At 45.2% G+C, this 20,205-nt stretch overlaps 1 protein-coding gene across 2 annotated transcripts in view; it reads left to right on the top strand.

The window, feature by feature from the left end:
• The window catches only part of CRISPLD2 (cysteine rich secretory protein LCCL domain containing 2), a 30,582-nt gene extending 12,018 nt beyond the window's left edge, over positions 1-18,564 (top strand). For both annotated transcript variants that reach the window (XM_005493020.4, XM_026796942.2), the window contains 12 exons: positions 1,295-1,427; positions 1,526-1,641; positions 2,930-3,030; positions 4,193-4,351; positions 5,222-5,282; positions 6,025-6,091; positions 7,048-7,178; positions 7,327-7,370; positions 8,259-8,331; positions 8,991-9,066; positions 13,258-13,391; positions 15,261-18,564. In XM_005493020.4, the coding sequence (XP_005493077.1) occupies positions 1,295-1,427; positions 1,526-1,641; positions 2,930-3,030; positions 4,193-4,351; positions 5,222-5,282; positions 6,025-6,091; positions 7,048-7,178; positions 7,327-7,370; positions 8,259-8,331; positions 8,991-9,066; positions 13,258-13,391; positions 15,261-15,315 (1,150 nt within the window). In that variant the 3' untranslated portion in view covers positions 15,316-18,564. The remainder of the gene's footprint in view (positions 1-1,294; positions 1,428-1,525; positions 1,642-2,929; positions 3,031-4,192; positions 4,352-5,221; positions 5,283-6,024; positions 6,092-7,047; positions 7,179-7,326; positions 7,371-8,258; positions 8,332-8,990; positions 9,067-13,257; positions 13,392-15,260) is intronic.
• The last annotated feature ends 1,641 nt before the right edge of the window (positions 18,565-20,205 follow it).

The raw sequence follows: 20,205 nt of genomic DNA, 5'->3' as shown, positions 1-20,205 counted from the left end.
CCTGATGGAGGAAGATCCAATCTTGCTCCCTTTGAGGTCCCTGAGAGGAAAGAAAATTCAGATTTATCTCAGCTTTTTCAGGAACGGGCCACGACTTGATTGCCTCCATTTCCTCTCCTGTAAAATAGGATTCGGAAAGAATTTGCCTCATGACATCATGAGATGGATGTTTTTGAAATACTTCTAATGAGTGATTTTTAATGAAAAGTTGGCTGAGGGGATAAGCTCCAGTGGGTAATGATATCATTTGGATTTCTGGCAGCTGGCTTGGTGTGAGCTGTTGAAAGCCATCAAAAAGCAGTGGATTTGGTACAGTTCACTGTGTGTGAAGTGTGTTGAGTTTGCACAGGTGGTTTTGACACCATTTGTGCCCCCCAAACAGCACAAACAGCATCAGACTGTGATATCTGAGGCAGAAATTACACACAGGGTATAAAGGGGCTTGGTGCAGGGGAATATTGCTGCCAAAAAAAAAAGGCAGGATAGGAGTGCAGAGCACAAAGTGCTCCACACCAGCTCCTGGTGGGATGTGGGTGAGGAAAAGCCCACTCACTTTCAAAGTTCTTGCAGTATTGGCTGTGAGTTAACTCCCAGATTTAGCAAATTGCCCCCTGGTAAAATAGGTACACGATGGCTTTTGGTTGAAGATGTTTGGCAAAGCCTAGCTTGTGTTTACTTTCAAAACACAACTTCCCGCCAAACTAGAAAGTTATTTTGTAGTTGAGTGGAAAAGTGAGAGGGCATTTCAGGTCAGCAGCACTTGAGGATCATGTCAAACCTATAAATAATACAGAGTCAGGTCAGGCTGTGAATCTGAGGGGGAAAAAATCATAGAAACACACAACAGTTTGGGTTGGAAGGGACCTCAAAGATCTTTCCAGCTCCAACTCTCCTGCCATGGGCAGGGACACCTTCCACTGTCCCAGGGTGCTCCAAACCCTGTTCAACCTGGCCTTGGGCACTTCCAGGGATCCAGGGGCAGCCTCAGCTTCTCTGGGCATCTCCCCACCATCACAGGAACAATTCCTTCTCAATATCCCATCTAACCCCTCAGCTTTAACATTTTAAAAGACCCTTTTTTTGTGTGTTTTTTGTTTTGTTTTGTTTTGTTTGGGGGTATTTTTTGGGGGGTTTTTTTTTGTTTTGTTTTGTTTTGGTTTTTTTGGGGGTATTTTTTGGGGGTTTTTTTTGTTTTGTTTTGTTTTGTTTTTTTTGGTGGTTTTTTTTTTTCTTTTTTCTAATTTGAAATCTTCTACCAGAACATCCTGACTCCAGCTGCCTTTTCCCCCCACAGGTACCGATCTCCAGCCTTCCACGTGCAGTCCTGGTACGATGAGGTGAAGGATTACACCTTCCCATACCCCCACGAGTGCAACCCCTGGTGCCCAGACAGGTGCTCAGGTGCCATGTGCACCCATTACACCCAGGTAAAACCCTCCAGGGGCTCTGCACCCACACTCCCCACATCCCCCCCGTCTGGATTGAGCTAATTTACCTATTTTCAACAACCACACTTCCCTTACAGATAGTCTGGGCCACCACCAACAGGATTGGCTGTGCTGTGAACGTCTGCAAGCAGATGAATGTGTGGGGGGAGATCTGGGAGAACGCTGTCTACCTGGTCTGCAACTACTCCCCCAAGTAAGGCAGAGCAGCCGGGCTCCCTCCAGCCCTCCCAACACTGGCAGCTGCCTCCACCGGCTCTGGGGAAGAGATTTCAGGCAGTCTAGACTGCTGGTTGTGGCTTTAATTTTTTTTTTCTTTAGACAGCAGCACTGTGCTGGTTCAAAGCTACAGAGAGAGCGTTGCCTGGAAAACTGAATGGGAGGCTGGGGCCAGGCTGGAGCTTTGATGTCCCTGCCACGGGAAGGGAAAGGAGGAGCAGGAGATGGAGCTGGCTGCTGAGCCAGGCTTGCTCTCTGCTGTCACAGGGTGGGAAGGGATGGGGTGGTGGTGGGTGCCAAAAAAACCCTGAAATAGCTGCAGCAGTCGAGATTTCACCGGCTCGACGGTTTGATTAAATTTCAAAATGAAAATCATATTTCTTTGCCTACTACATCCAGGAGGAGTTTACTACCTGGCAGTGGCAGTTGAGATTTTCTGGTTTAATGGCTAATAGGAGAAACATTCCCACTCCAAGCCCTTGGCAATTTAAAACTTCAAAACAAAACAAAATAGGGAAATCTCCGTATGCAAACGGAGTGGCTTGGGGAGCACCTGACTTCAGGGGATCACTGCAGAATAATGCAAAGGAAAAAGAAATGTGGGGCTGCAGCTCTCTGGGTGGGCTCTCTAAGCCCCTCTCCCCACATAGGATGAGCACATTTTGCTCCTGGTTCTGGGGGATTCACCAACCTGCTGCTCCTGAGGGGTAACAGCATCTCCCACAGAGCCCCCTCAGCAGGCTGGGAGATTTACACGTCATCCATTCAGAGCTGCTGCATGGAAAAACACTCTGTTTCTGCAGTTTCTGCTTAATCTCCTCTCCCTGGCACCGGTGCACATTGTCCTCATGTAGCCTTATAGGTGGAGACTGCTCAAAGAGCATAACCCAGGAGTTTATAGGCACAGCTTAACTCTGGCTCCTTCAACCTCCCCATCCCCTAAAACCGGCAGGACAGGAGGCCAAAACGGGCTGTTGTTTCTGGGGAGTTTCTTCAGCAAAATGCAGTAATCCATAGATTTATTTCTGTTTACATAAGGCCCTGGTGTTGGTATTGGAATGTAATATAAAAGCAATATGGCACATGATTTAGCAAACCCCGAAAAAATATCATTTTAGAGATGGAACAGGGAGGAACACCTTTCCTACAAGGCTGGTTGTTTAGTCTCTATTTATTTGCTCTAGGCCAGGATGATGTCTCTGGGTTTGGAGGCTTGGAAGGGTGTTTGGATGTCTGATGGGTGCTCATTTCTCCCGTGCTCCCAGGGGCAACTGGATTGGGGAAGCTCCGTACAAGACCGGCCGTCCCTGCTCCGAGTGCCCTCCCAGCTATGGGGGGAGCTGCCAGAACAACCTCTGCTACAAAGGTACCTGCGGGGGGCTTGGGGCTCCTCTGGGGTGGGGGGCAAGGCTGGAGCAAACAGGTGGGAGCTTCTGATTGGAGCCAGCCACAGCTTCACGCCCCTCTTAATTAGCCATCCTCAGTATTCCGGTGTTGGGAAACGTGGGAGATCATCGGCCACTGAAAGCAGGAATCCCTGAGCTGCTGAAAGCCTGGAGCTGGGATTCAGCATGTTTTCCAGGGAGTTTGGATGGGGAGCAGCAGCTCTGAGCTCCCCTGGGTTTGGCCTGGGAGCTGTAGGGTGTTTTGAGCACTGGCAGGAGCGATCCCATCCTGGTGGGGTTTGCTGGGGAAGAACATTTGCTGGAATGTTCTCCAGGGCTTGGAGAACATTCCAGGGTGGGCAGAGCTCGGCTGCCTGCCCTGCACCTTCAGGGGCCCATGGTGGAGCCTTTGCCTCCCTCCCCACCTTTCAGGGTGGGGGATTCAAGGGATGGTTTTCAGCTTTTCAGGGATGCAAAATGAACCTGGCGATTTGTGTCCCTTGGAGCAGAGGAAGGGGATCCTGAAGGGTTTTTCCTGACCTGTGGAGTGTTTTTGGAAGAGAGGTCAATAGGGTAAAACAGATTATTAGAGTGAGCCCTCCAGCAGCAGCATCCAGGGTCTCCTGGGGCCGTTTCTCTCCTCCCAAGTGTTTTTCTTCCCAGAGAGTTGAGCTCTTTGAAAACAGAGATATTCCCTGGAGACTTGCCCTAAGCTAATTTTGCTGCCACCATGCATTTCTCATTTTTTATCTTGTGGGGTTTGAAGGAGGACCCCAGGGTGCAGGTGGGCTGCAGCAGGGGGAAGGAGGGGGATGCCCTGATGGAATATGAGCCCTTCAGCAAATTTGAGTTTTCCTCCAGAGGGAAGAGCTCAGTGGGAAACAGAGGAAGGAATATCAGCTCTTTTTTTCACTAATTAGTGAGGATCCCTTCAGATCTTTATTGTGAGATGCTGTAAATGCTGCTTCATGTGCAGAGGAGCAGGGGAGGGGTGTCCTGTGCTGCCTCCAATGGGCATTTCTCATCTCCCAGCTGCCTAAAAGCAGATCCTTGTCCAGCCAAACCATCCCCACTGACCATGAACATGACTTGCCCACCAGTGTGAGCACACTGTGATGATTTTGAACCCCCCTTTCTGCCCAGACCACCGCTATGAAGATCCCATCATTGCTGAGACAGACGAGACCAACGAGGTGGAGATCCCGCAGGTGGCCGAGCAGAAGCCGGTGCAGTTCCACCTTCCAGAAAACAAACCCAGCAAAACCACCAAGCCCAAGAAAATCACCCCAGAATCCTACATGAGTAAGACACAAACTTTCTCTTTTTCTTTTTCTCCTTTTCTTTCCTTTTCCTATGGGTTTTGGAGCACCTCTGTGGGAAAAGGTGTGGGAAGTGATGAGGAGGATCAGGGATAAAGAAGCTGAGAGGATGTTTGAGTGGAGGGAAGGTGATCTGTGTGAAAATTCACTGTGTGAACATTTCAGCTGTGCAGAAATCTGCTGGAAGTGGTGAGCAAAGCTCTCGGAGCATCCCTGTGGCCTCCTCTGACTGACTCCAGCATCCATGTCCTCCTGATCTCAATAAAATATCAATGTAGCAAAAGTCCCCTTCAATCAGTAATACATTTAGGAAATACTGGTTTTATTTCTCCTTTAAAAAACTCTACACTCAGCACTTACCCTTCTTCACAACTTTTCTGGGGTTTATGGATTGTTTCCTCTGTATTCCTTGCTGGGGAATATTTCTGAAGTTGTTTGTGGAGCTGCTGGTGCTTCCTGAGTTGTTTTCCAGCCGCTGTTAATTAAAAGACACCAATTGAGAAAACAAGGTGGGGCAAGCCAGAGGGCCCTTTTCAAGTTTATCAGCCAGCATCTGGAGAGTCTGTAATTAAAAGGAGAATGAGAGCTCTGAGTGCAGACCTCAGGCTGTAAATCAAAGCCTTCAGCTGTCAGCTGCATCTTCCCTGCTAATATTGCAGCGACACCTGTCTCAGGTGAAGGGCTAAAGAGGCACCAACTGCTCCAGGCTGGATAAATCAGATTTTATCTTGCTGCACCAAAGACCTCCAGGAAAGATGTGTGGAGCTTGCTCATTTCTGTAGCTCAAGAGCAGGCTGAGCAATTTCCTTTTTTAAAAAAATGTATTTATTTGAGTATTTTTTCTCCTCCCCAGCACAAGTCATTACCTGTGAAACCAAGATGAGAGACAAGTGCAGAGGCTCAACGTGCAACAGGTAGGGTTTTGTTGATACTTCTTGGAATGCTGAGGGGAAAAGTAAATAAATATTTACTTTTTATTGCTATAAATATGTATAATATATAATATATAATATATAATATATAATATATAATATATAATATATAATATATAATATATAATATATTTAATAAATATTTGTATTTTATTACTAAATATTATTCAATTCTTGCAAACATAGGATAGGTTGCATTATATATTTTTTGTGACCCTCTAGGTAAATCTCCTTAGGAAAAGCCCCAAAACCCAACAACAAAAAAGTCCCCTAAATTTCTCTTAATCCAAGCCTGGCAATAAGGTGATTTGGATGATTTGACTCAGCCATGATGACCCACAGTTTCAGGTGTCCAAAATAATTTAATAAATTTCAGCAGAGTCATTTTTTGAGCCTTTTTCATGCATTCCACTGCTGCCCAAGGCAGACCAATAATTCATGGCTTGTCCCCTCCCAGCCAGTCCAGAACTTCTGGTTGAGGTTTGTGCAGAGAACAGGACAGTTTATCACTTGGAGAAAAACCAAATCCACAGAACCTAAATATTGGTCGGGCTCTTAAGGAGGGTGGAGCAACTGTTTTAAAAAAGCAGCTATTTTGCAATCTTGTTTTTAAAACAGGAGGGCTACGTGAAATGAATGGAATGACTATTAAAGTGCAATAGAGTCAAAGTCTGTTTTTCTTGAATTGTTTTTCGCCACCCTCAAAGATAAATATCTTTACTAGGTATTTGTGCCCAGCTGGCTGCTTGTACAGTAAGGGAAAGATCTTTGGAACATTTTATTATGAAAGTGTAAGTACCTTTTAATAGCTGCTGGATGTAATTTGTGGGAGGCAGTGGGAATGACAGGAATGGGAAATGCCAGCAATTCTGCTGTAATTTGGCTTTTCATGCTCTCCGGTTGTGGGGCTGTAAAATGGTGCTAATAAAGATTATCTGTATTTTCCTCATCTTGAAAAAAGGGACAGACTCTGGGAAGGCAAAGTGGCTCCAGATGTGATTTTGTCAGGAATTGTCCTTAATGTCCCATGGAAAATGAGGGATGAGCACCAATAGGCATCTCCTACAAAGATCTCTTTGCTCCTGTCATCTGAAAAGAAACTTTATATAAAAAACACTTAAATTTTATAACTACATAATATTTTGGGCTGATTTGCTTGATCTTAAATTAGTAAGATAATCTATAAATAAAGCATGATACCATTTCCCTATCAAAACTGCTTTTTGGTGTGAAGGAAGTTGGAAGATTAAAGGGGTTTTTTTTTTGGGTAAAATCAGGTTTTCTTTCCCTGTTCCAACTGTTGGTGCGTGACTGCATCACCCCTGATGTGTCTGTGCCCTGGAAATTCTGTGATTGCAGACACCCAACCCCTCCAAGTGGCGTCAGCAGAAATATTTTGGGTTTGAATATTTTCTCGAGAACTGGAAATATTTCAGACTGGTCTCTCGCTTCCAGCTCTGCTTTTCCTCTAAATTGTATTTAAATGTATGGTTTTGTTATTTAAAAAAAAAATATCTTGCCATTCAACCAGGCAGTGCTTAAAATAATAGTAATAAAAGAATCTGTATTGGGAGAGGAAGATTTAACAACCAGATTCCAAAGGAGTGTACTCAGCTTATTTTCCACTTGGTGCTCTGGTGGTGGTTTCATTTCTCCTCTGTTTTTCACGTAGCACTTGGGCAGCGTTGCTCTGTGAATGAGATTTATTTTATTTAATTTCATTTCACATTTGTTTGTCCCCTGTCAGTCCTCCAGCATCTGTCGTGCTGCAATCCACTATGGAATCCTGGACAACAAGGGAGGGCTGGTGGACATCACCAGGAAAGGGAGGACTCCTGCCTTTGTGAAATCCACCAGGAACGGTGTGGAGTCATTCAGGTACTGCCCCCGCCAAAAACTGTTAGAATTACCTTTAAATACACCCAAATATTCAGTCATTGTTGCTCTCATGTAGACACAGCGCTCCAAATAATTCTACTCTGCTTATTTTTTAAAATAATTTTCTTTTTGTTTGCTTGTTTTACAGGAAAAGCAAACCTTCGAATGCATTCATGGTTTCCAAAGTCACAAGTAAGTTTTAAATGTTGAGGGGCAAAAAAAAATATTGTTGGTGGGGTTTTATGGGGGGGGACTTGAAAACATAATTCCTTTCAGGGCTCTTTTTCATTTTCAGTGGTTGTGTCAAATGGTTCTGTGCCACAGCCAGACCCTGGAGTGGTGGTCTGGGGTGATCAGAACCTTAGGGTGAAGCCCACCCACCCTGGGCAATTCCACCTTATTTTCCCGGGAGGAAAGTAGAGAAATAGGTGAAAATGGGCCAATTCCAGCAGCATCTCCTGCTGATGGATCATGGAGGGGTCCAGCTGCTGATAGTGAAGGGGTGGAAGTTGAGCCATCCATCTTTAAAGCTTCAGTCAATTGTCAACTCTTACAAAAACTGAAAAAAAAAATAGTGGCTAATGTCCCAGTGCAGTAATGAAATGAAAAGCACAATACATGTGAAATTAGTTTTTAACACTGAGTCATCACATTTCTGATGGGCATACAAATAAACACTGCTCTGCTTTTTAAACAATTCCCACTTTCTGAATAACTTTGAAAAATCCTCCAGTGCAGAACCATCCTTTTGATGGGATCCACCCCAGCCCCTCTCAGGGAGAACTGCAGCTGTCAGGATGTTTGGGCCCCACATCTGGAGCTGTAGCAAACCCAGGTGTTGTGGATCAGCTGCTTATGTCTTCTGAAAGCTGTGCCCTTTTCAAGTCCACCTTGTATTGTGGTTGTAGGGTTCCTGCTCTAGAGCTGGTCAGCCCCATCCTGGGATCCTGCTGCTGGAGCAGCTTTTCTCTTGGTGCTCAAGGGTCCCACTTAAAGCATTGTGTGGCTCTGACTTGTGTTTTCTGCACCAGCCTGAGCTTTTGGATGTAATAATTTGCCTTTCCACGTTTATCTTGGCAGCACAGACTCTGGATTGTTACACCACGGTAGCTGAGCTGTGCCACTTCAAAAAGCCAGCGAGCCACTGCCCAAGGTAACACAAAATCTGTTGGGTTAAAAACCTCTGTCCCAAAGGAGGGGCAGCTTAACAGAGGTGCTGAGGGCCCTGAAATTGAGGACTGGTGGGAGAAGAGCTGGTCATACTGGTTGAACTGAAGGAGGGTGTTGGGAATTGTGTGTTTCCTCCTGCCACCGTGCTGTTCTTGGCATCACTGTAGAAAATTCACTTTATGGTTTTTAGATGGCTTCAGCAACATATCAGCCAGGCTGCACAATCCTGTCCCAGTGCACTCCCATGTGTGAGTGTGAAAATGCACGCTCTTTGTCTTTTTGCTTCTGCATTTGCTGAGTTTTGGTTTTGGATGTGGTTTTCCTTTCCACCTTAAAACGTGGAAGAAGTTTGCTCCGGAAAATGTGCAGGAGTAAGTGACAGGGCAGGGGAGGACAAACAGAGATTTATTTGCAAAAATACAGGTAGTCCCCTTGAAAGGGTAATAAAAGACCAACCCCTCTTCTGCTGGTCCAAATCCCTCTATTTGCAGCTCTGCAGCAAAAACCAAATGTCATCTGAGGGGAGCAAGTAATCAAATTCACTGTTGCCACCTGCAGTCCAGATGCAGGCACTCGAAATCTCCCAGGAATGCAGCTGGCCTTCCTGTGCAGCAGAATCAATCTGAATCCGTTGTTTTCCAGGATTTACTGCCCTGCCCACTGCAAGGACGAGCCGTCGTACTGGGCACCCGTGTTCGGCACCAACGTTTATGCTGATGTGAGTCCAAACCTCTCCCTGCACATCCCGACTGCCCTGTCCCACAGCTGGGCTCGCTCTGGGCTTCAGGGGGGAAATTCAAACTCTTTTGTGGTTATTCCATGTGGGAAAAAGCAGATGAAAGATGGGGTCAGCAGGCTTGGGGACCCCTTTTGGTCTCCATATACTGATTTATTTGGAAGGATTTGGATGTGTCGCTCCACCACTCCTTGAGTTGGGTTTGGTGAGTTGTTCTATTCTCCAGCACTGACTCCTTCCTAGTGATTTGGTCATGGCCCTTGAGATTTGGTCACGTCCCTTAACTTCCCCAAGCCTCTGGGCTCTGGCTGTGAAATAATGGCTGTACTTGTTTAAAGCAGTTTGGGATTTATAGATGAGCACCAAAGGGGTTTTATTCCATCCTATCACACTTTAGAGCTGACAGAAAAGACCTCTCTCTCTCCTTTCCTCCTCTTTCTGGGGGATGAACAGCTTCTGAGCAGCCAGGACAGAGCTCAGAGCAGTGGAAAGAAAAAAAGCATGTGAGCTGGTTTTATGGGTTTGTTTTTCTGAGCTTTGCTCAAGGGGATGAGCTGAGACTTGATGCTGAAACTAGGCAGAGTCATTTTCTTGAAATCTCTTACCATTAGGCCTCCAGAAACTGGGTCTCAATGTTTTTCCATTTGTGGGTGTCTGGTTATTTTGGTTTTTTCCCTCATTTTCTGTTTTCCATCGGGGGCTGTGTTCAGGAATGGCAGCTCCCTGGCTGCTCTGTAGCCTGTGGGATCCTGGTTTAGAAAACCTGGGGAAAGCAGCCAGCACATTGTGGACCCCCAGATTCAGGTCACCCCGGAGCTTTGCAGCCTGCTGAGAAAATCCATCCTGCAGGAATCATACAGTAATTTTGAAAGTAATTTTAAAAAAATCAGAAAACCAACCCCACACTATTTTTAATTTTGCTCCAGACCAATTTTTTTGAAGGAAGAGCTGCACAAACAGGTTATCCTGGCCTAGCTCACAGGCAAATCCATGGAGCAGCTGCCTCCCTGCAGTACCTGCATGCTCCCACCTGCAGGAAATGGGAAATAGTTTTGTCTTTTTTACAGAGCACAAAGCTCCCTCAGATCAGCCCTGCACAGGGCCTGTGATTACAAAGGAATTAGGTGAGGAGCAGCATCCCAGGCTGGCATTGCACTGACGCAAAAGGATTAGCGTCCTTTAATGAACCCATTTCCTACTCTCCCTCCTGGGTATTGTTTCAGAAACAGGGGCTTGGGAGAAAAACAAAAAGCAGCAGCAATAAAAAAGTATTTGGCCACTTCCTCGAGGGTTTGGTTAACCTTTTTTTGGACTGCTGTGCTAGGAGGGTGATGTGGAGGTGCCAGGACAGAATTGAAAGAATTGAGGTTGGTGGCAAAGCAGGTGGGACAAAGAGTTTGAGGTGACTCTGAATGGTGCTGCAAAGGGAGAGGTGAGAATGCTCAGAATGGGAAGTGGAGAAGAGAAATAACCACACCAAGCAAGGAGAATTTGGGGAAAGGATTTTCCTAGGGAGAAAGGCCCATGCAGGGGAATTAACCCAAGCCCACTGCTTGGGAATAATTAAAGCAGGCAATGAGCTGGATTAGACAAGTGCTGGTCTTCTGGGAGGGCTTTGGGCTGCCAGCTTCATGTCCAGTGTGGCACTTTCACGGCCCTGGGGCTCCAAACGAGTCTTAAATAAGCTACCTAAAAGACAATGAAACATGTATCCCCATTTCCAGTATGCACTTTGCTTTAAAAAGCAGTTCAGGGACTTGTTAGTGGGGAAATTAGTAAGGCTGTGGAACAGGGACGGAGAGGAGACTTGAATTTTGGGGTAAATGAAAAAAATGCAAGAAATATGCAATGGTAAAGTGGACAGGCCTGGTTCTGGGATGATCACGGAGCCATGGAATGGTTTGGGTTGGAAGGGACTCCAAAGCTCATCCAGTTCCACCCCCTGCCATGGGCAGGGACATTTTCCACAGACCAGGGTGCTCCAAGCCCTGTCCAACCTGGAGCTGTGGGAACAGCCTGGGATCTTTATGGAGGTTGTAAAAGAGCTTTTGACTTCCATGAGACTCTGCCATTTGCCTGGCTCCTGGTGTGACATAATCCTGCAGGGGAAACCCATCCCATCCCTGCCCAGGAACCCTGTGGAGCCAGGAAAGAGAACAACTGCCCAACTTTTGAGATAAGGATTTATCCACAGTTGTGCAGTGATTGCTTGGAGATGGATGGATGGATGGATGGATGGATGATGGATGGAGGGAGGGAGGGAGGGATGGATGGATGGATGGAGGGATGGCCTGCACAGAGGCAGAAGTTTGTCACCAGAGCAAACTGAGTTGAGAGCCAGCTCCCAGGAGATATGAACTTGGTGATTAAACCAGTCACACTAGTGAGGAAATTCTGGGTGATTAAGCTCACAGTCAGAGATTATTGTTAATGACCCACTATAAAGTGTGTTGTCATTTTATGGTGTGTGCCCTGGGGCTCATTTAATCAGAAATTGGTCTCAGAGCATCCCAAAGGGCTTCACCATGGAAAACTGTTTTATTGCCCATGCTGCTGTACTCCTGGACCTTATTCTTGTAATATCTCATCTTCCAAAAGCTCTGCAATTAGTTAATCAAAGCACAGCGTGGCCTGGGACATGAGAGGGCTGTAATCCAACAGAGTGATAAGAGGAGGTTTGGGGTAGATCTGTTGCTCAGAGCTTTGAGTGAGCGGTGGAACAGCAAGTCCTGGAGAAAAAATAACAGGAATGCTTTGAAAAGAACATTGCTCAGGATGTCTCCCAGTGGAGAGTGCTGCAAATTGATCCAGGACAGTTTAATTTTACGAGCCAGTTTTAGATTTATAGATTTCCCACCACATATTAGGGCAAATTCACTGCATATCTTCCAAACACAGCATTCCCTTGCTCCATTGACCATATATAGAAGCAAAACACCAAACCAGCACTCAAAACTCTGAGGGCTGCCAAGAGATAGGCCATCCAAAGTGATAAATATATATATAGGGGACAAGAGCTGCCATATATGGCTGTGGCAGGGAGGCAGCAAGGGCTGCACCCTGCTTACACAACGGGAACAGTTGCACTTGGCACTGCCTTTGTGGCACTTGGATTTTTAGCAATCAGGGCATTTCTGGGCTTGGGATTTTCACCTGCTGCAGTTTTGCTGTGCAGAGTTGGTTTGTCCTTTCTGTTCTTCCAGCTTGCTGTACGCAAACCCTGCAGAGAGCTGATGGCCAAGTTTACACTGTCCCTCAGCCTTCTGAGCTTTTGCTCCCTTTTTCTGGATGTTTTGGGGGCTTAGTCATCAGTTGCTGGTGGTTTGTGTTCCTCCAGCTCTTGTGACTCTGCACGTCTGGGATGTGCAACAGAGAAGCTTTGGTCTTTCTAGAAGTGTAATCTCTGTCCACATTTGATGCTGTTTTATGGGGTAAAACATCCAAAAACTGCACCAGACAAAGGGGGCAGCTCTTGTGTCTTTCCTAGAAAGAAGGATGTGAACTGTCCCAGATAATTAGTGATCATTTACCTTAATTCAGGAGAAGCATTTACTTTCCAATCAACTGTGTGAATAACCTTTGCTGTCAGTAGCTTCACCTCAGAGGTTTCTCTGGTGCAGTCCCAAGAGGCACTGGCTGGAAAATTGTCCTCAATTCAGTCTTGGTCCTGGATAAGATGAAGAAGTGTGGGTTTAGACTGGACTTTGGGAAGGAATTGTTCCCTGTGAGGCTGGGGAGGCCCTGGCACAGCTTTTCCAGGGAAGCTGTGGCTGCCCCATCCCTGGAAATGTCCAAGGCCAGGTTGGATGGGGCTTGGAGCAACCTGGGACAGTGGAAGGTGTTCCTGCCATGGCAGGGGTGCAACTGGATGAGTTTTAAGGTCCTTTCCAACCCAAACCATTCCATGATTTTATGATGATCTTACATGTGCAGCTCCACCTCAGAATGATGGAAAATCTGCTTCTCCTCTGTGGTGATGGTGGATCTTCTTTCACCCAGGGATTATGACATACCTACAAGATCTGGTCCCTAGTTTGTCCAAAAGAGGGACAAAACTGTTTCATAACTGTTTCTTTGTCTACTCCCTGTTTTTCTTGGTGCTGATGGAATCGATAAGTCTTCGTAAATAAAATATAGACAGTGCATAAATCAAAACAATTGAATATTTTTCAGAGCTCCAGTATCTGCAAAACCGCAGTGCATGCAGGAGTCATTTCAGATGAGAGAGGAGGCTTTGTGGACGTGATGCCTGTGGAGAAGAAGAAAACCTACGTGGGCTCCTTAAGGAACGGCGTCCAGTCAGAGAGGTGAGATTTCCTTGCTTTGCAATTCCCTCTTCTTTCCCAGTGATTTCAGCTGCCTGGGAAGGTCAGCAGATATCAGCTTGACTTGGGAAGAAGTGACTTCCCAGTGTCCCTGCGAGCTGTGACAGCCAAGCAAATGGAGCGTGCTGTGCTCAGGCTGCTTGAAATGCTGTTAAACCTTGTTAGATTCTGTCACAGCACAAATCCATGTTAATATGTTTTGCTGTGTGTTTAAGACATGAGGAGGTCAGCACAGGTATTTTCAGTTCTCAGCCCGGGTCACGATTTGGGTTTTGTAATTTGGATTTCTGTTCAGTTCTGGGTGTGGGATTCATTTGTTGATTCATGTCCTCTATTCTCTTTGAAATAAGTAAATTAACCTCTTGAGACATGATCAAGCACTTTTTGAAGAAGTTAATTAATTTGCCACCCTTGTAGGTATTTTTTGTAGTTTCTCAATTTCAGTGACCAATTGCAAATCTGTGCTCCCAAAATCCTGCACCTCCTCATGACCACAACAATCCAGCACAGCCCATCCAGTCCTTCCTAATCTGAGACTTCACTTTCAATATGTTACGTGTTTTTTCAGATATCGGTGTGATGGCACTGATTTCTCAGGGCTATGTTCACAAGTACAGATTTTCTCACAGTTAAGGGGGTTTTTGGTCACTGCTAACTCTGTCTGCTCTGGGCAGTTCTTCTTTTATAAAGACCATAAGAAATTCTATCAAGCTTTCTGCTTTTATTCTAACAGTGGATATTCCAGAATGCTTTAGAGCATCTCAAGAAATAAAAGCAGAATAAGAGAGGCAAGCTGTTAAATATGGGGGTTTTAATATGGATTACCACGGTCAGCATTTTCCAAGTGGGTAACTTGGATTTAGGTGAAAAACCTCCTGTTGCTTTGAATTTTTTTTTATCTCAGTCTTGCTTTCACTTATATTTTATACTTAAAGACAACTTTTTACTGGGATGGCAAACTGTGCCCTAGCTCAGAATAAATCCCACCCCTCCCAGGGAAATGCAATGTGAGCAGCCAGTGCTGATCTGAGGGGTGAGGGAAACCAGAGACCTTCTCACAGTGGGGATGAACATTTGGAAAGTGTTATTTACATTCAGCAATGAGGAGCAGCCTCGTGCTGTGAGATCCACCAAACACTGAAACAGCTTTTCCATGGTTAAGGTGAACCCTCACCCTTTAGGACACTGGAAATAACCTTGGGTAAAGACACACACCCAAACAGGTATGGGAAAAAATTTCCTTGAGGGTTTACTGGGTCATTACCCTTGTTGCAATGTTTATCTTCTGGGAATATGAAATTTTGTATTTTTCCTGAGTTTTCTCAGTGCTGTAAGACACGGGAATAGAAACACCCCCTTTCCCCAAGCACACATCCACCCCAAGCTGCTGGGGACACCTCTGCAGGTTGAAAAGGAATATCCATATTTATTGTAATTTACCATGAGCTGATGGGGCCATTTCTACTCCCAGCACTAGGAGCCAAGCCAGACAGGCCCTGGGAACCTGCCAGCCTATTTGACAGCAGTTTTTTTTTAGGAAAACATATTCCTCTTTATGCCTGAATCTCTGCACAAGGGAGCACAGTGTTCCTTGGATAAAAGCTAGGGCTGTAAGAGAACCTGTTGTCTTCCAGCTCCTTTTTTTTTGGCATTAGCATTACAGATTTGGATTGAAAACATTAAAAAAAGGTGCAACCATGGATTTGTGCCACTTCTTTCTCATCCTTTATCTTTCTCCTGCTCCTGGTAGGAAAGAGATAGGAGAAATTGAGAGCTGACTGTTTGGGTCTGTGTTGTGTCCACTTGGTTCATTCCATGGTTACTTTATTTTCTTTTTTTCTTTGTCTCCAGCTTGAAGAACCCTTCAGATGGGAATGCCTTCCGAATCTTTGCTGTGAAGCAGTAAAAACCCCCCCAGGGAAGGTGCAGGTTCCTTTGGGAGAGCTCTCTGTTGATCTCCAGAGACGCCAAAAGCTCCTCTGAACGGCATCAGCTCTGCCCGTACCCTCCTTGCCCATCTCCTTCAGGGAATTCCAAAAGAAAAGGGGGAAAAAAAATGAAAAAACCCCAAAAAAAGACCCCAGGTTCTGACTCAGCTGTTGGCATCTCATCGCACCCGTGCAGCGTTGTATCTTTTTTGTCTCGTGTTTTGTGTTTCTCTAGGGGCATTCAGCGACCATGAACTGTTCTAGGTTTCGTTTTACCAGAGGTGTTGCTACACAGGATGGTGGTGGCTCCATGTGCAGCAGATTCAGGGATCTCAGCCTGGCCCTGGATGGTGTTTTGAGGGTGTGAAGCTTCTCCTGGGATGGGTGTGAGGATGAGCAGACTCGGGAGTGAGCGGCTGTCCAGGCGCTGGACACTTTGAAATGAGAAACTCATTGAAAAAATGGCATTGTCCGGGGAGAGGATGGGCTCTGACAGAGTGATTTTTGTGTGTGTTGGATGGTTTCTGTGCAAAAAAAGCACAAAAAGTGGTGTTTTCCTACTGAGGTGACGTGTAGCAGCTGTGTGAGGCTGCTGGGTACCTCGAATGATGGGGTTTGGGGTTGTTCTTGGCAGCCAAAATTAAAGTTTTTATGGGCCTGGATCAGGGTGTAAAACGGTGGCAGAGATCCTCACTGCAGAAAATGAGGCCACCAGATCATCCAAAGAGCAGGTTTGGTGTTTGCTGGTCAAACACTCCCAGGTATTTTGGCAACCTCTGAGCAGTCAGAGAATTGGGGCTCCTGTGCTGGCACATCTCATCCTATACTCCACGCCATAACTTCAGTTAAATGCAGTGTACTGGTTTATACAGCAGTGCTGGTTGTTTTATAGTAGTTGAGTAGTGATAAAATTGATCTTATTTCTGCTAGGAATGGTTGCATCTGTAGGAAACAGGTTCACTTTCCCTTTGTGAAGCTCCTTGTGGTGTGTGCAGTTCTGAGACTTTAAAGAGGCAGCATAAATTGGGGTAAATTAATTTTTCCAGGAATTTCCAATTGTGAAGCCAACACAATGCTGTACCCGTGAGTATTTGATATTCAGGATGGTGGGTTTTGCAAAACTCACAAGGTGTTGTAATGGTGTTATTCCATACTTTGATATTTTTGTCTTGACGTGCACCCAAATTCATTTCAAAGCCAAGAGAAGGGCTCAGCATGTACTGCTTTTTTTAAGGCAGAAGGATAATCTCTGCTGCATATTGGAAAAGAATTTTTATGATTGATCTAAACACAAATCTGGTGAGTTTTGATACACACACATGCAGTAACTTCATCAGTCATGAGAAGACACAGCCAACAGTGATTCTTCAGTTTTTGTAAATGCGCAGTCCTTCCGTTCAATAACTGAATTGTAATATTGGATAACAAATGGGAAAATATTTCCCTCTGTTTGGCAGATGTTTTACAGCTGCTCTTAGGCCCAGAACATGTTTGGTTTTATCTAGACAGATGTAAGCATTTATATGATTAAATTCTTCTTTAATTCTGTAAACACCATGAAATCACCAAGGAAATGGCATTTAAATGACATTTATCACTCAGTTTGTCCCTCCACTGGGATTTATTTCTCCGTAAAATCTGAATTTGGGATGAAAACTTGAAATTGGAGCTGCATTTCACTGTCTCAAAAAATACTGCACAGAAAAGCCACTTTTGGGGTGGATAGAGAGAAGTGACCCTTTGTGTCATCTTTGTTAATGTAGTATTGTCGTCCAAGGTGTACAGTATTGATTTTAGATAGGAAAACTGAACCATTTCCTTTTCTTACAAATGAATTGATGTTAAAACCAGCTGGAACATATCCTAGAAAAGCTGCTGGTTGGGAGCATTTGAGATGTTGGCAGTGAGGAGAAGCTCCCCCGTTTCTGCCTGCTGTGAAGCGTTGGGGTGAGCGTGGTCTGGTTCCAGCCCATCCAACACTGCAGCAAGAATCTGGGACCAAATCCCAGAATCCTGGGCCAAATGGGCTGGGAATGGAATTGGGGAGAGTGAGAGGTGCAGTCAGGTTCATGGGGACTGCAGGAGCACATAAAACACCTCGGCTCTAGCGTGGGATCCATGAAAATTACGGATGGAAGGTGATGGAAAGGACTGTGAGGGCTCTTGGAGTAAAAACCCAGGGGATTACTGAGAGCACATAAAAACCCAAACAGCTGGGGATGTACCTAGGTGACAGAAAGGGGACAGGGGAAGGGTTATTATTCCAACAGAAATATCCTAAAATGCTTAATTCAAGTTACAATCGCGTATTTTTATCTTCAGCCAACTGGTTTGGATTTTTAGAAACCGATGTTAATTTAAGTCTGTATCTGTTTATTTTTGTATTTGTTGTACAAAAGAGAAATTGTGACTTTACTACACAAATATTTTTCGAGGTCCTGGGTGCTATTAATTTAAACATACCTCCCCCAGAATTAGGGGTGATCAGGTCCTCCAAGGCAGTCATGACCTGTCAGTGACTCGCAATCATGTGTGCTAGCTATTCATGAAGAGGTGGGACAGTACCAGTTTTTTTAGCCAAATATTGACAGATTTTATTTCTGATACCAAGACATTTCTCAGCCTGCTATATTTCAGTGCAGCTTAAAGATGCATCATCACGTCTGTGTCTCACCAGGCCCTCTCCTCCTCAGCCCCAGCTCTGCAGATCTGTGGCACCTGAAGCATCCAGGTGCAGCCAAAGCTGGTGCTGCTGCCTGGTTGTTCTTTTCCAATAATTTGGGGTTTGGAAGCAATGGCTTGGTCATTGCAGAACACCTGGCTCAGCCCAAACTCCAGGAGACACAACCAGGGTGAAATCCAGAGCCTGGGCTGGTGGGGCCTTGGCTCCACTCATTTCTTTTTTTTAAGACTTCCAGCCAACAGCTGGTTGAGGAGGCTCCAGTTTGTCACTTGTGCAGTCTAAATATTTAGGGCCAGTTCATAGAGTTGCTTTCCTTTTTTTTTTTTTTTTTTCTATGAAAAATGGTGTATTTTACTTCCTATGTATAAAAGTTGCTTGTAAATTTTTGTGCGCCTTTGCATGTTTTCCAAGGGGCCGTGGTTGTTTATAAACTAGATTTGTTTTTTGGTCTAAATACAGAATTGTAAAATATCTTTTTCTCCCTACCCTTCCATTTTCTTTTGATTTCTGAATTATTTGTGAAATAAAACCTTCCCAGAATGAATGCTTCTCTTGTCTTTAATGCTCAGCCAGAGTTGGGTTGGTGTTTAGAAGAGCTATTTGGGATAATTCCTGGGGACTGGAGTGTCCCCTGGAGAGTCCAAATGAGATTGGGATGTGCAAACCCTGTTCCACAAACAAATAAACTGCCCAGTACCCAGGCATCAAAAATAAGATGTATTCTTAGTGAAACACACTGAGAATAAGGGAAAATCACTGCCTGTCTTTGAATCCCTGCAACATAAGGGCTGAGTTAGATTAATGGGTTGGAAATGGTGTTTAATGATTTAGTGCTGCAAAATACAAGAGAGGTGAACTCCTCCCCACCTGAGCAGGCTGGTGTGAATTCATTTTTTGAAAGGAAAAGTATTCAGATTTTGCAATTCCCTTTGAAATTTTCTCCAGGCTCATCCTTGCTGACAGCACCACAAATCAAACCAAGACTTTTTCCTGGTAATCCAACCCCATTTGGTTAAAGGAGCAACGCAGGGAGGTTCATAACTCATCCTCCAGACAATGAGCACCAGATGGGCTTTGACCAAAAATATGGGCTGGGCCATGGGATGGGGTCCTGATTGACCAGGCCATGAAATTTGTGTTTTTCATTACCTATACAAGAGGATTAATGTTAAATGCAGAGATGTTTGCTTTATTTCAGGGCTGGGCTGATGCAGTTCTGGTTGAACAGTATTTCCCTGTAAATCCCAGCGTAGGACTGATGAGATAACCTCATTATTGCCCTGCCAGTGATCTCTGTCAAAGGCAAATTTCATGGCTCCTGCATGCTCTGCAACTCCAAACTGCCCATTTGAGTTTACTTTGTGCTTTCCTTCCCCCATTCTTACTGCTGCAAAAGAAGCATTTGGGAAGTTTTTCCTAAGCAGAGCTTCAAGATAAGCAGAGAGGGGAATTCAGGAATTCGAGGTAAGCAGAGAGGGAAATTCAGGAATTCAAGGTAAGCAGAGACGGGAATTCAGGCTGTTGGTTGTTGTGAGGCTGCCTAGAGCATGCCATTAATGGCAACAGTTGTTTGATATGTCATTTGTTGGTGCTACAAAATGCCCCACTCTGGGATTTGGAACCTGATGGTATTTAAGGTCCATTCCAACTAAACTCACTATGATTCTGTGAGTTCTGTGGCAAAATTTAGGTCCTGGTTGGCCTAGAGAGCAAAACAGCAAAATACACAAAATTTAGGGCTGAACCTGACCCATGCTTTGGGTCAGCTTGCCATCCTGTGACACTGTCTCTGGTTTTGTTTCCTCCTGCTTGAGCCCTGGGCTTTGTGCTCTGCTTGTCCAGCAGAAATTGGTGATATCACAAGTGAGAGCAACGAGGCAAACAGAGCTGTGTTTGCCTGCTTCCTGTACAACAGGTAAGAAAACCAGGTAAGGCAAAGCTCAGGGGGGAAACACACAGCCAGGAGAAATATTAATTATTTTTATCCCAGCAGGGGTGGGTCCAGATTCTGCTTTAGCAGAGGAGGCATAAATATTGGCAGGTTGAAGGAAAATAGAGGGGAAAGGAAAGATAAACCCACGTGGAGCTGGGCGAGGGTGGCAGATCTGATATTCCCACATTGCTGGGAATCCTTGGGGATCAACCAGCAGCCAGGCTCTCTCTGCTTGCTGCTCCAGGCCCAAAT

This window comes from Zonotrichia albicollis, chromosome 13 (genome assembly GCF_047830755.1).
Source record: "Zonotrichia albicollis isolate bZonAlb1 chromosome 13, bZonAlb1.hap1, whole genome shotgun sequence".
NCBI classification, from domain to species: Eukaryota; Metazoa; Chordata; class Aves; order Passeriformes; family Passerellidae; genus Zonotrichia; species Zonotrichia albicollis.
The sequence above is the reverse complement of the archived record's forward strand: the minus strand, read 5'-3'. Positions and strand labels throughout refer to the sequence as shown.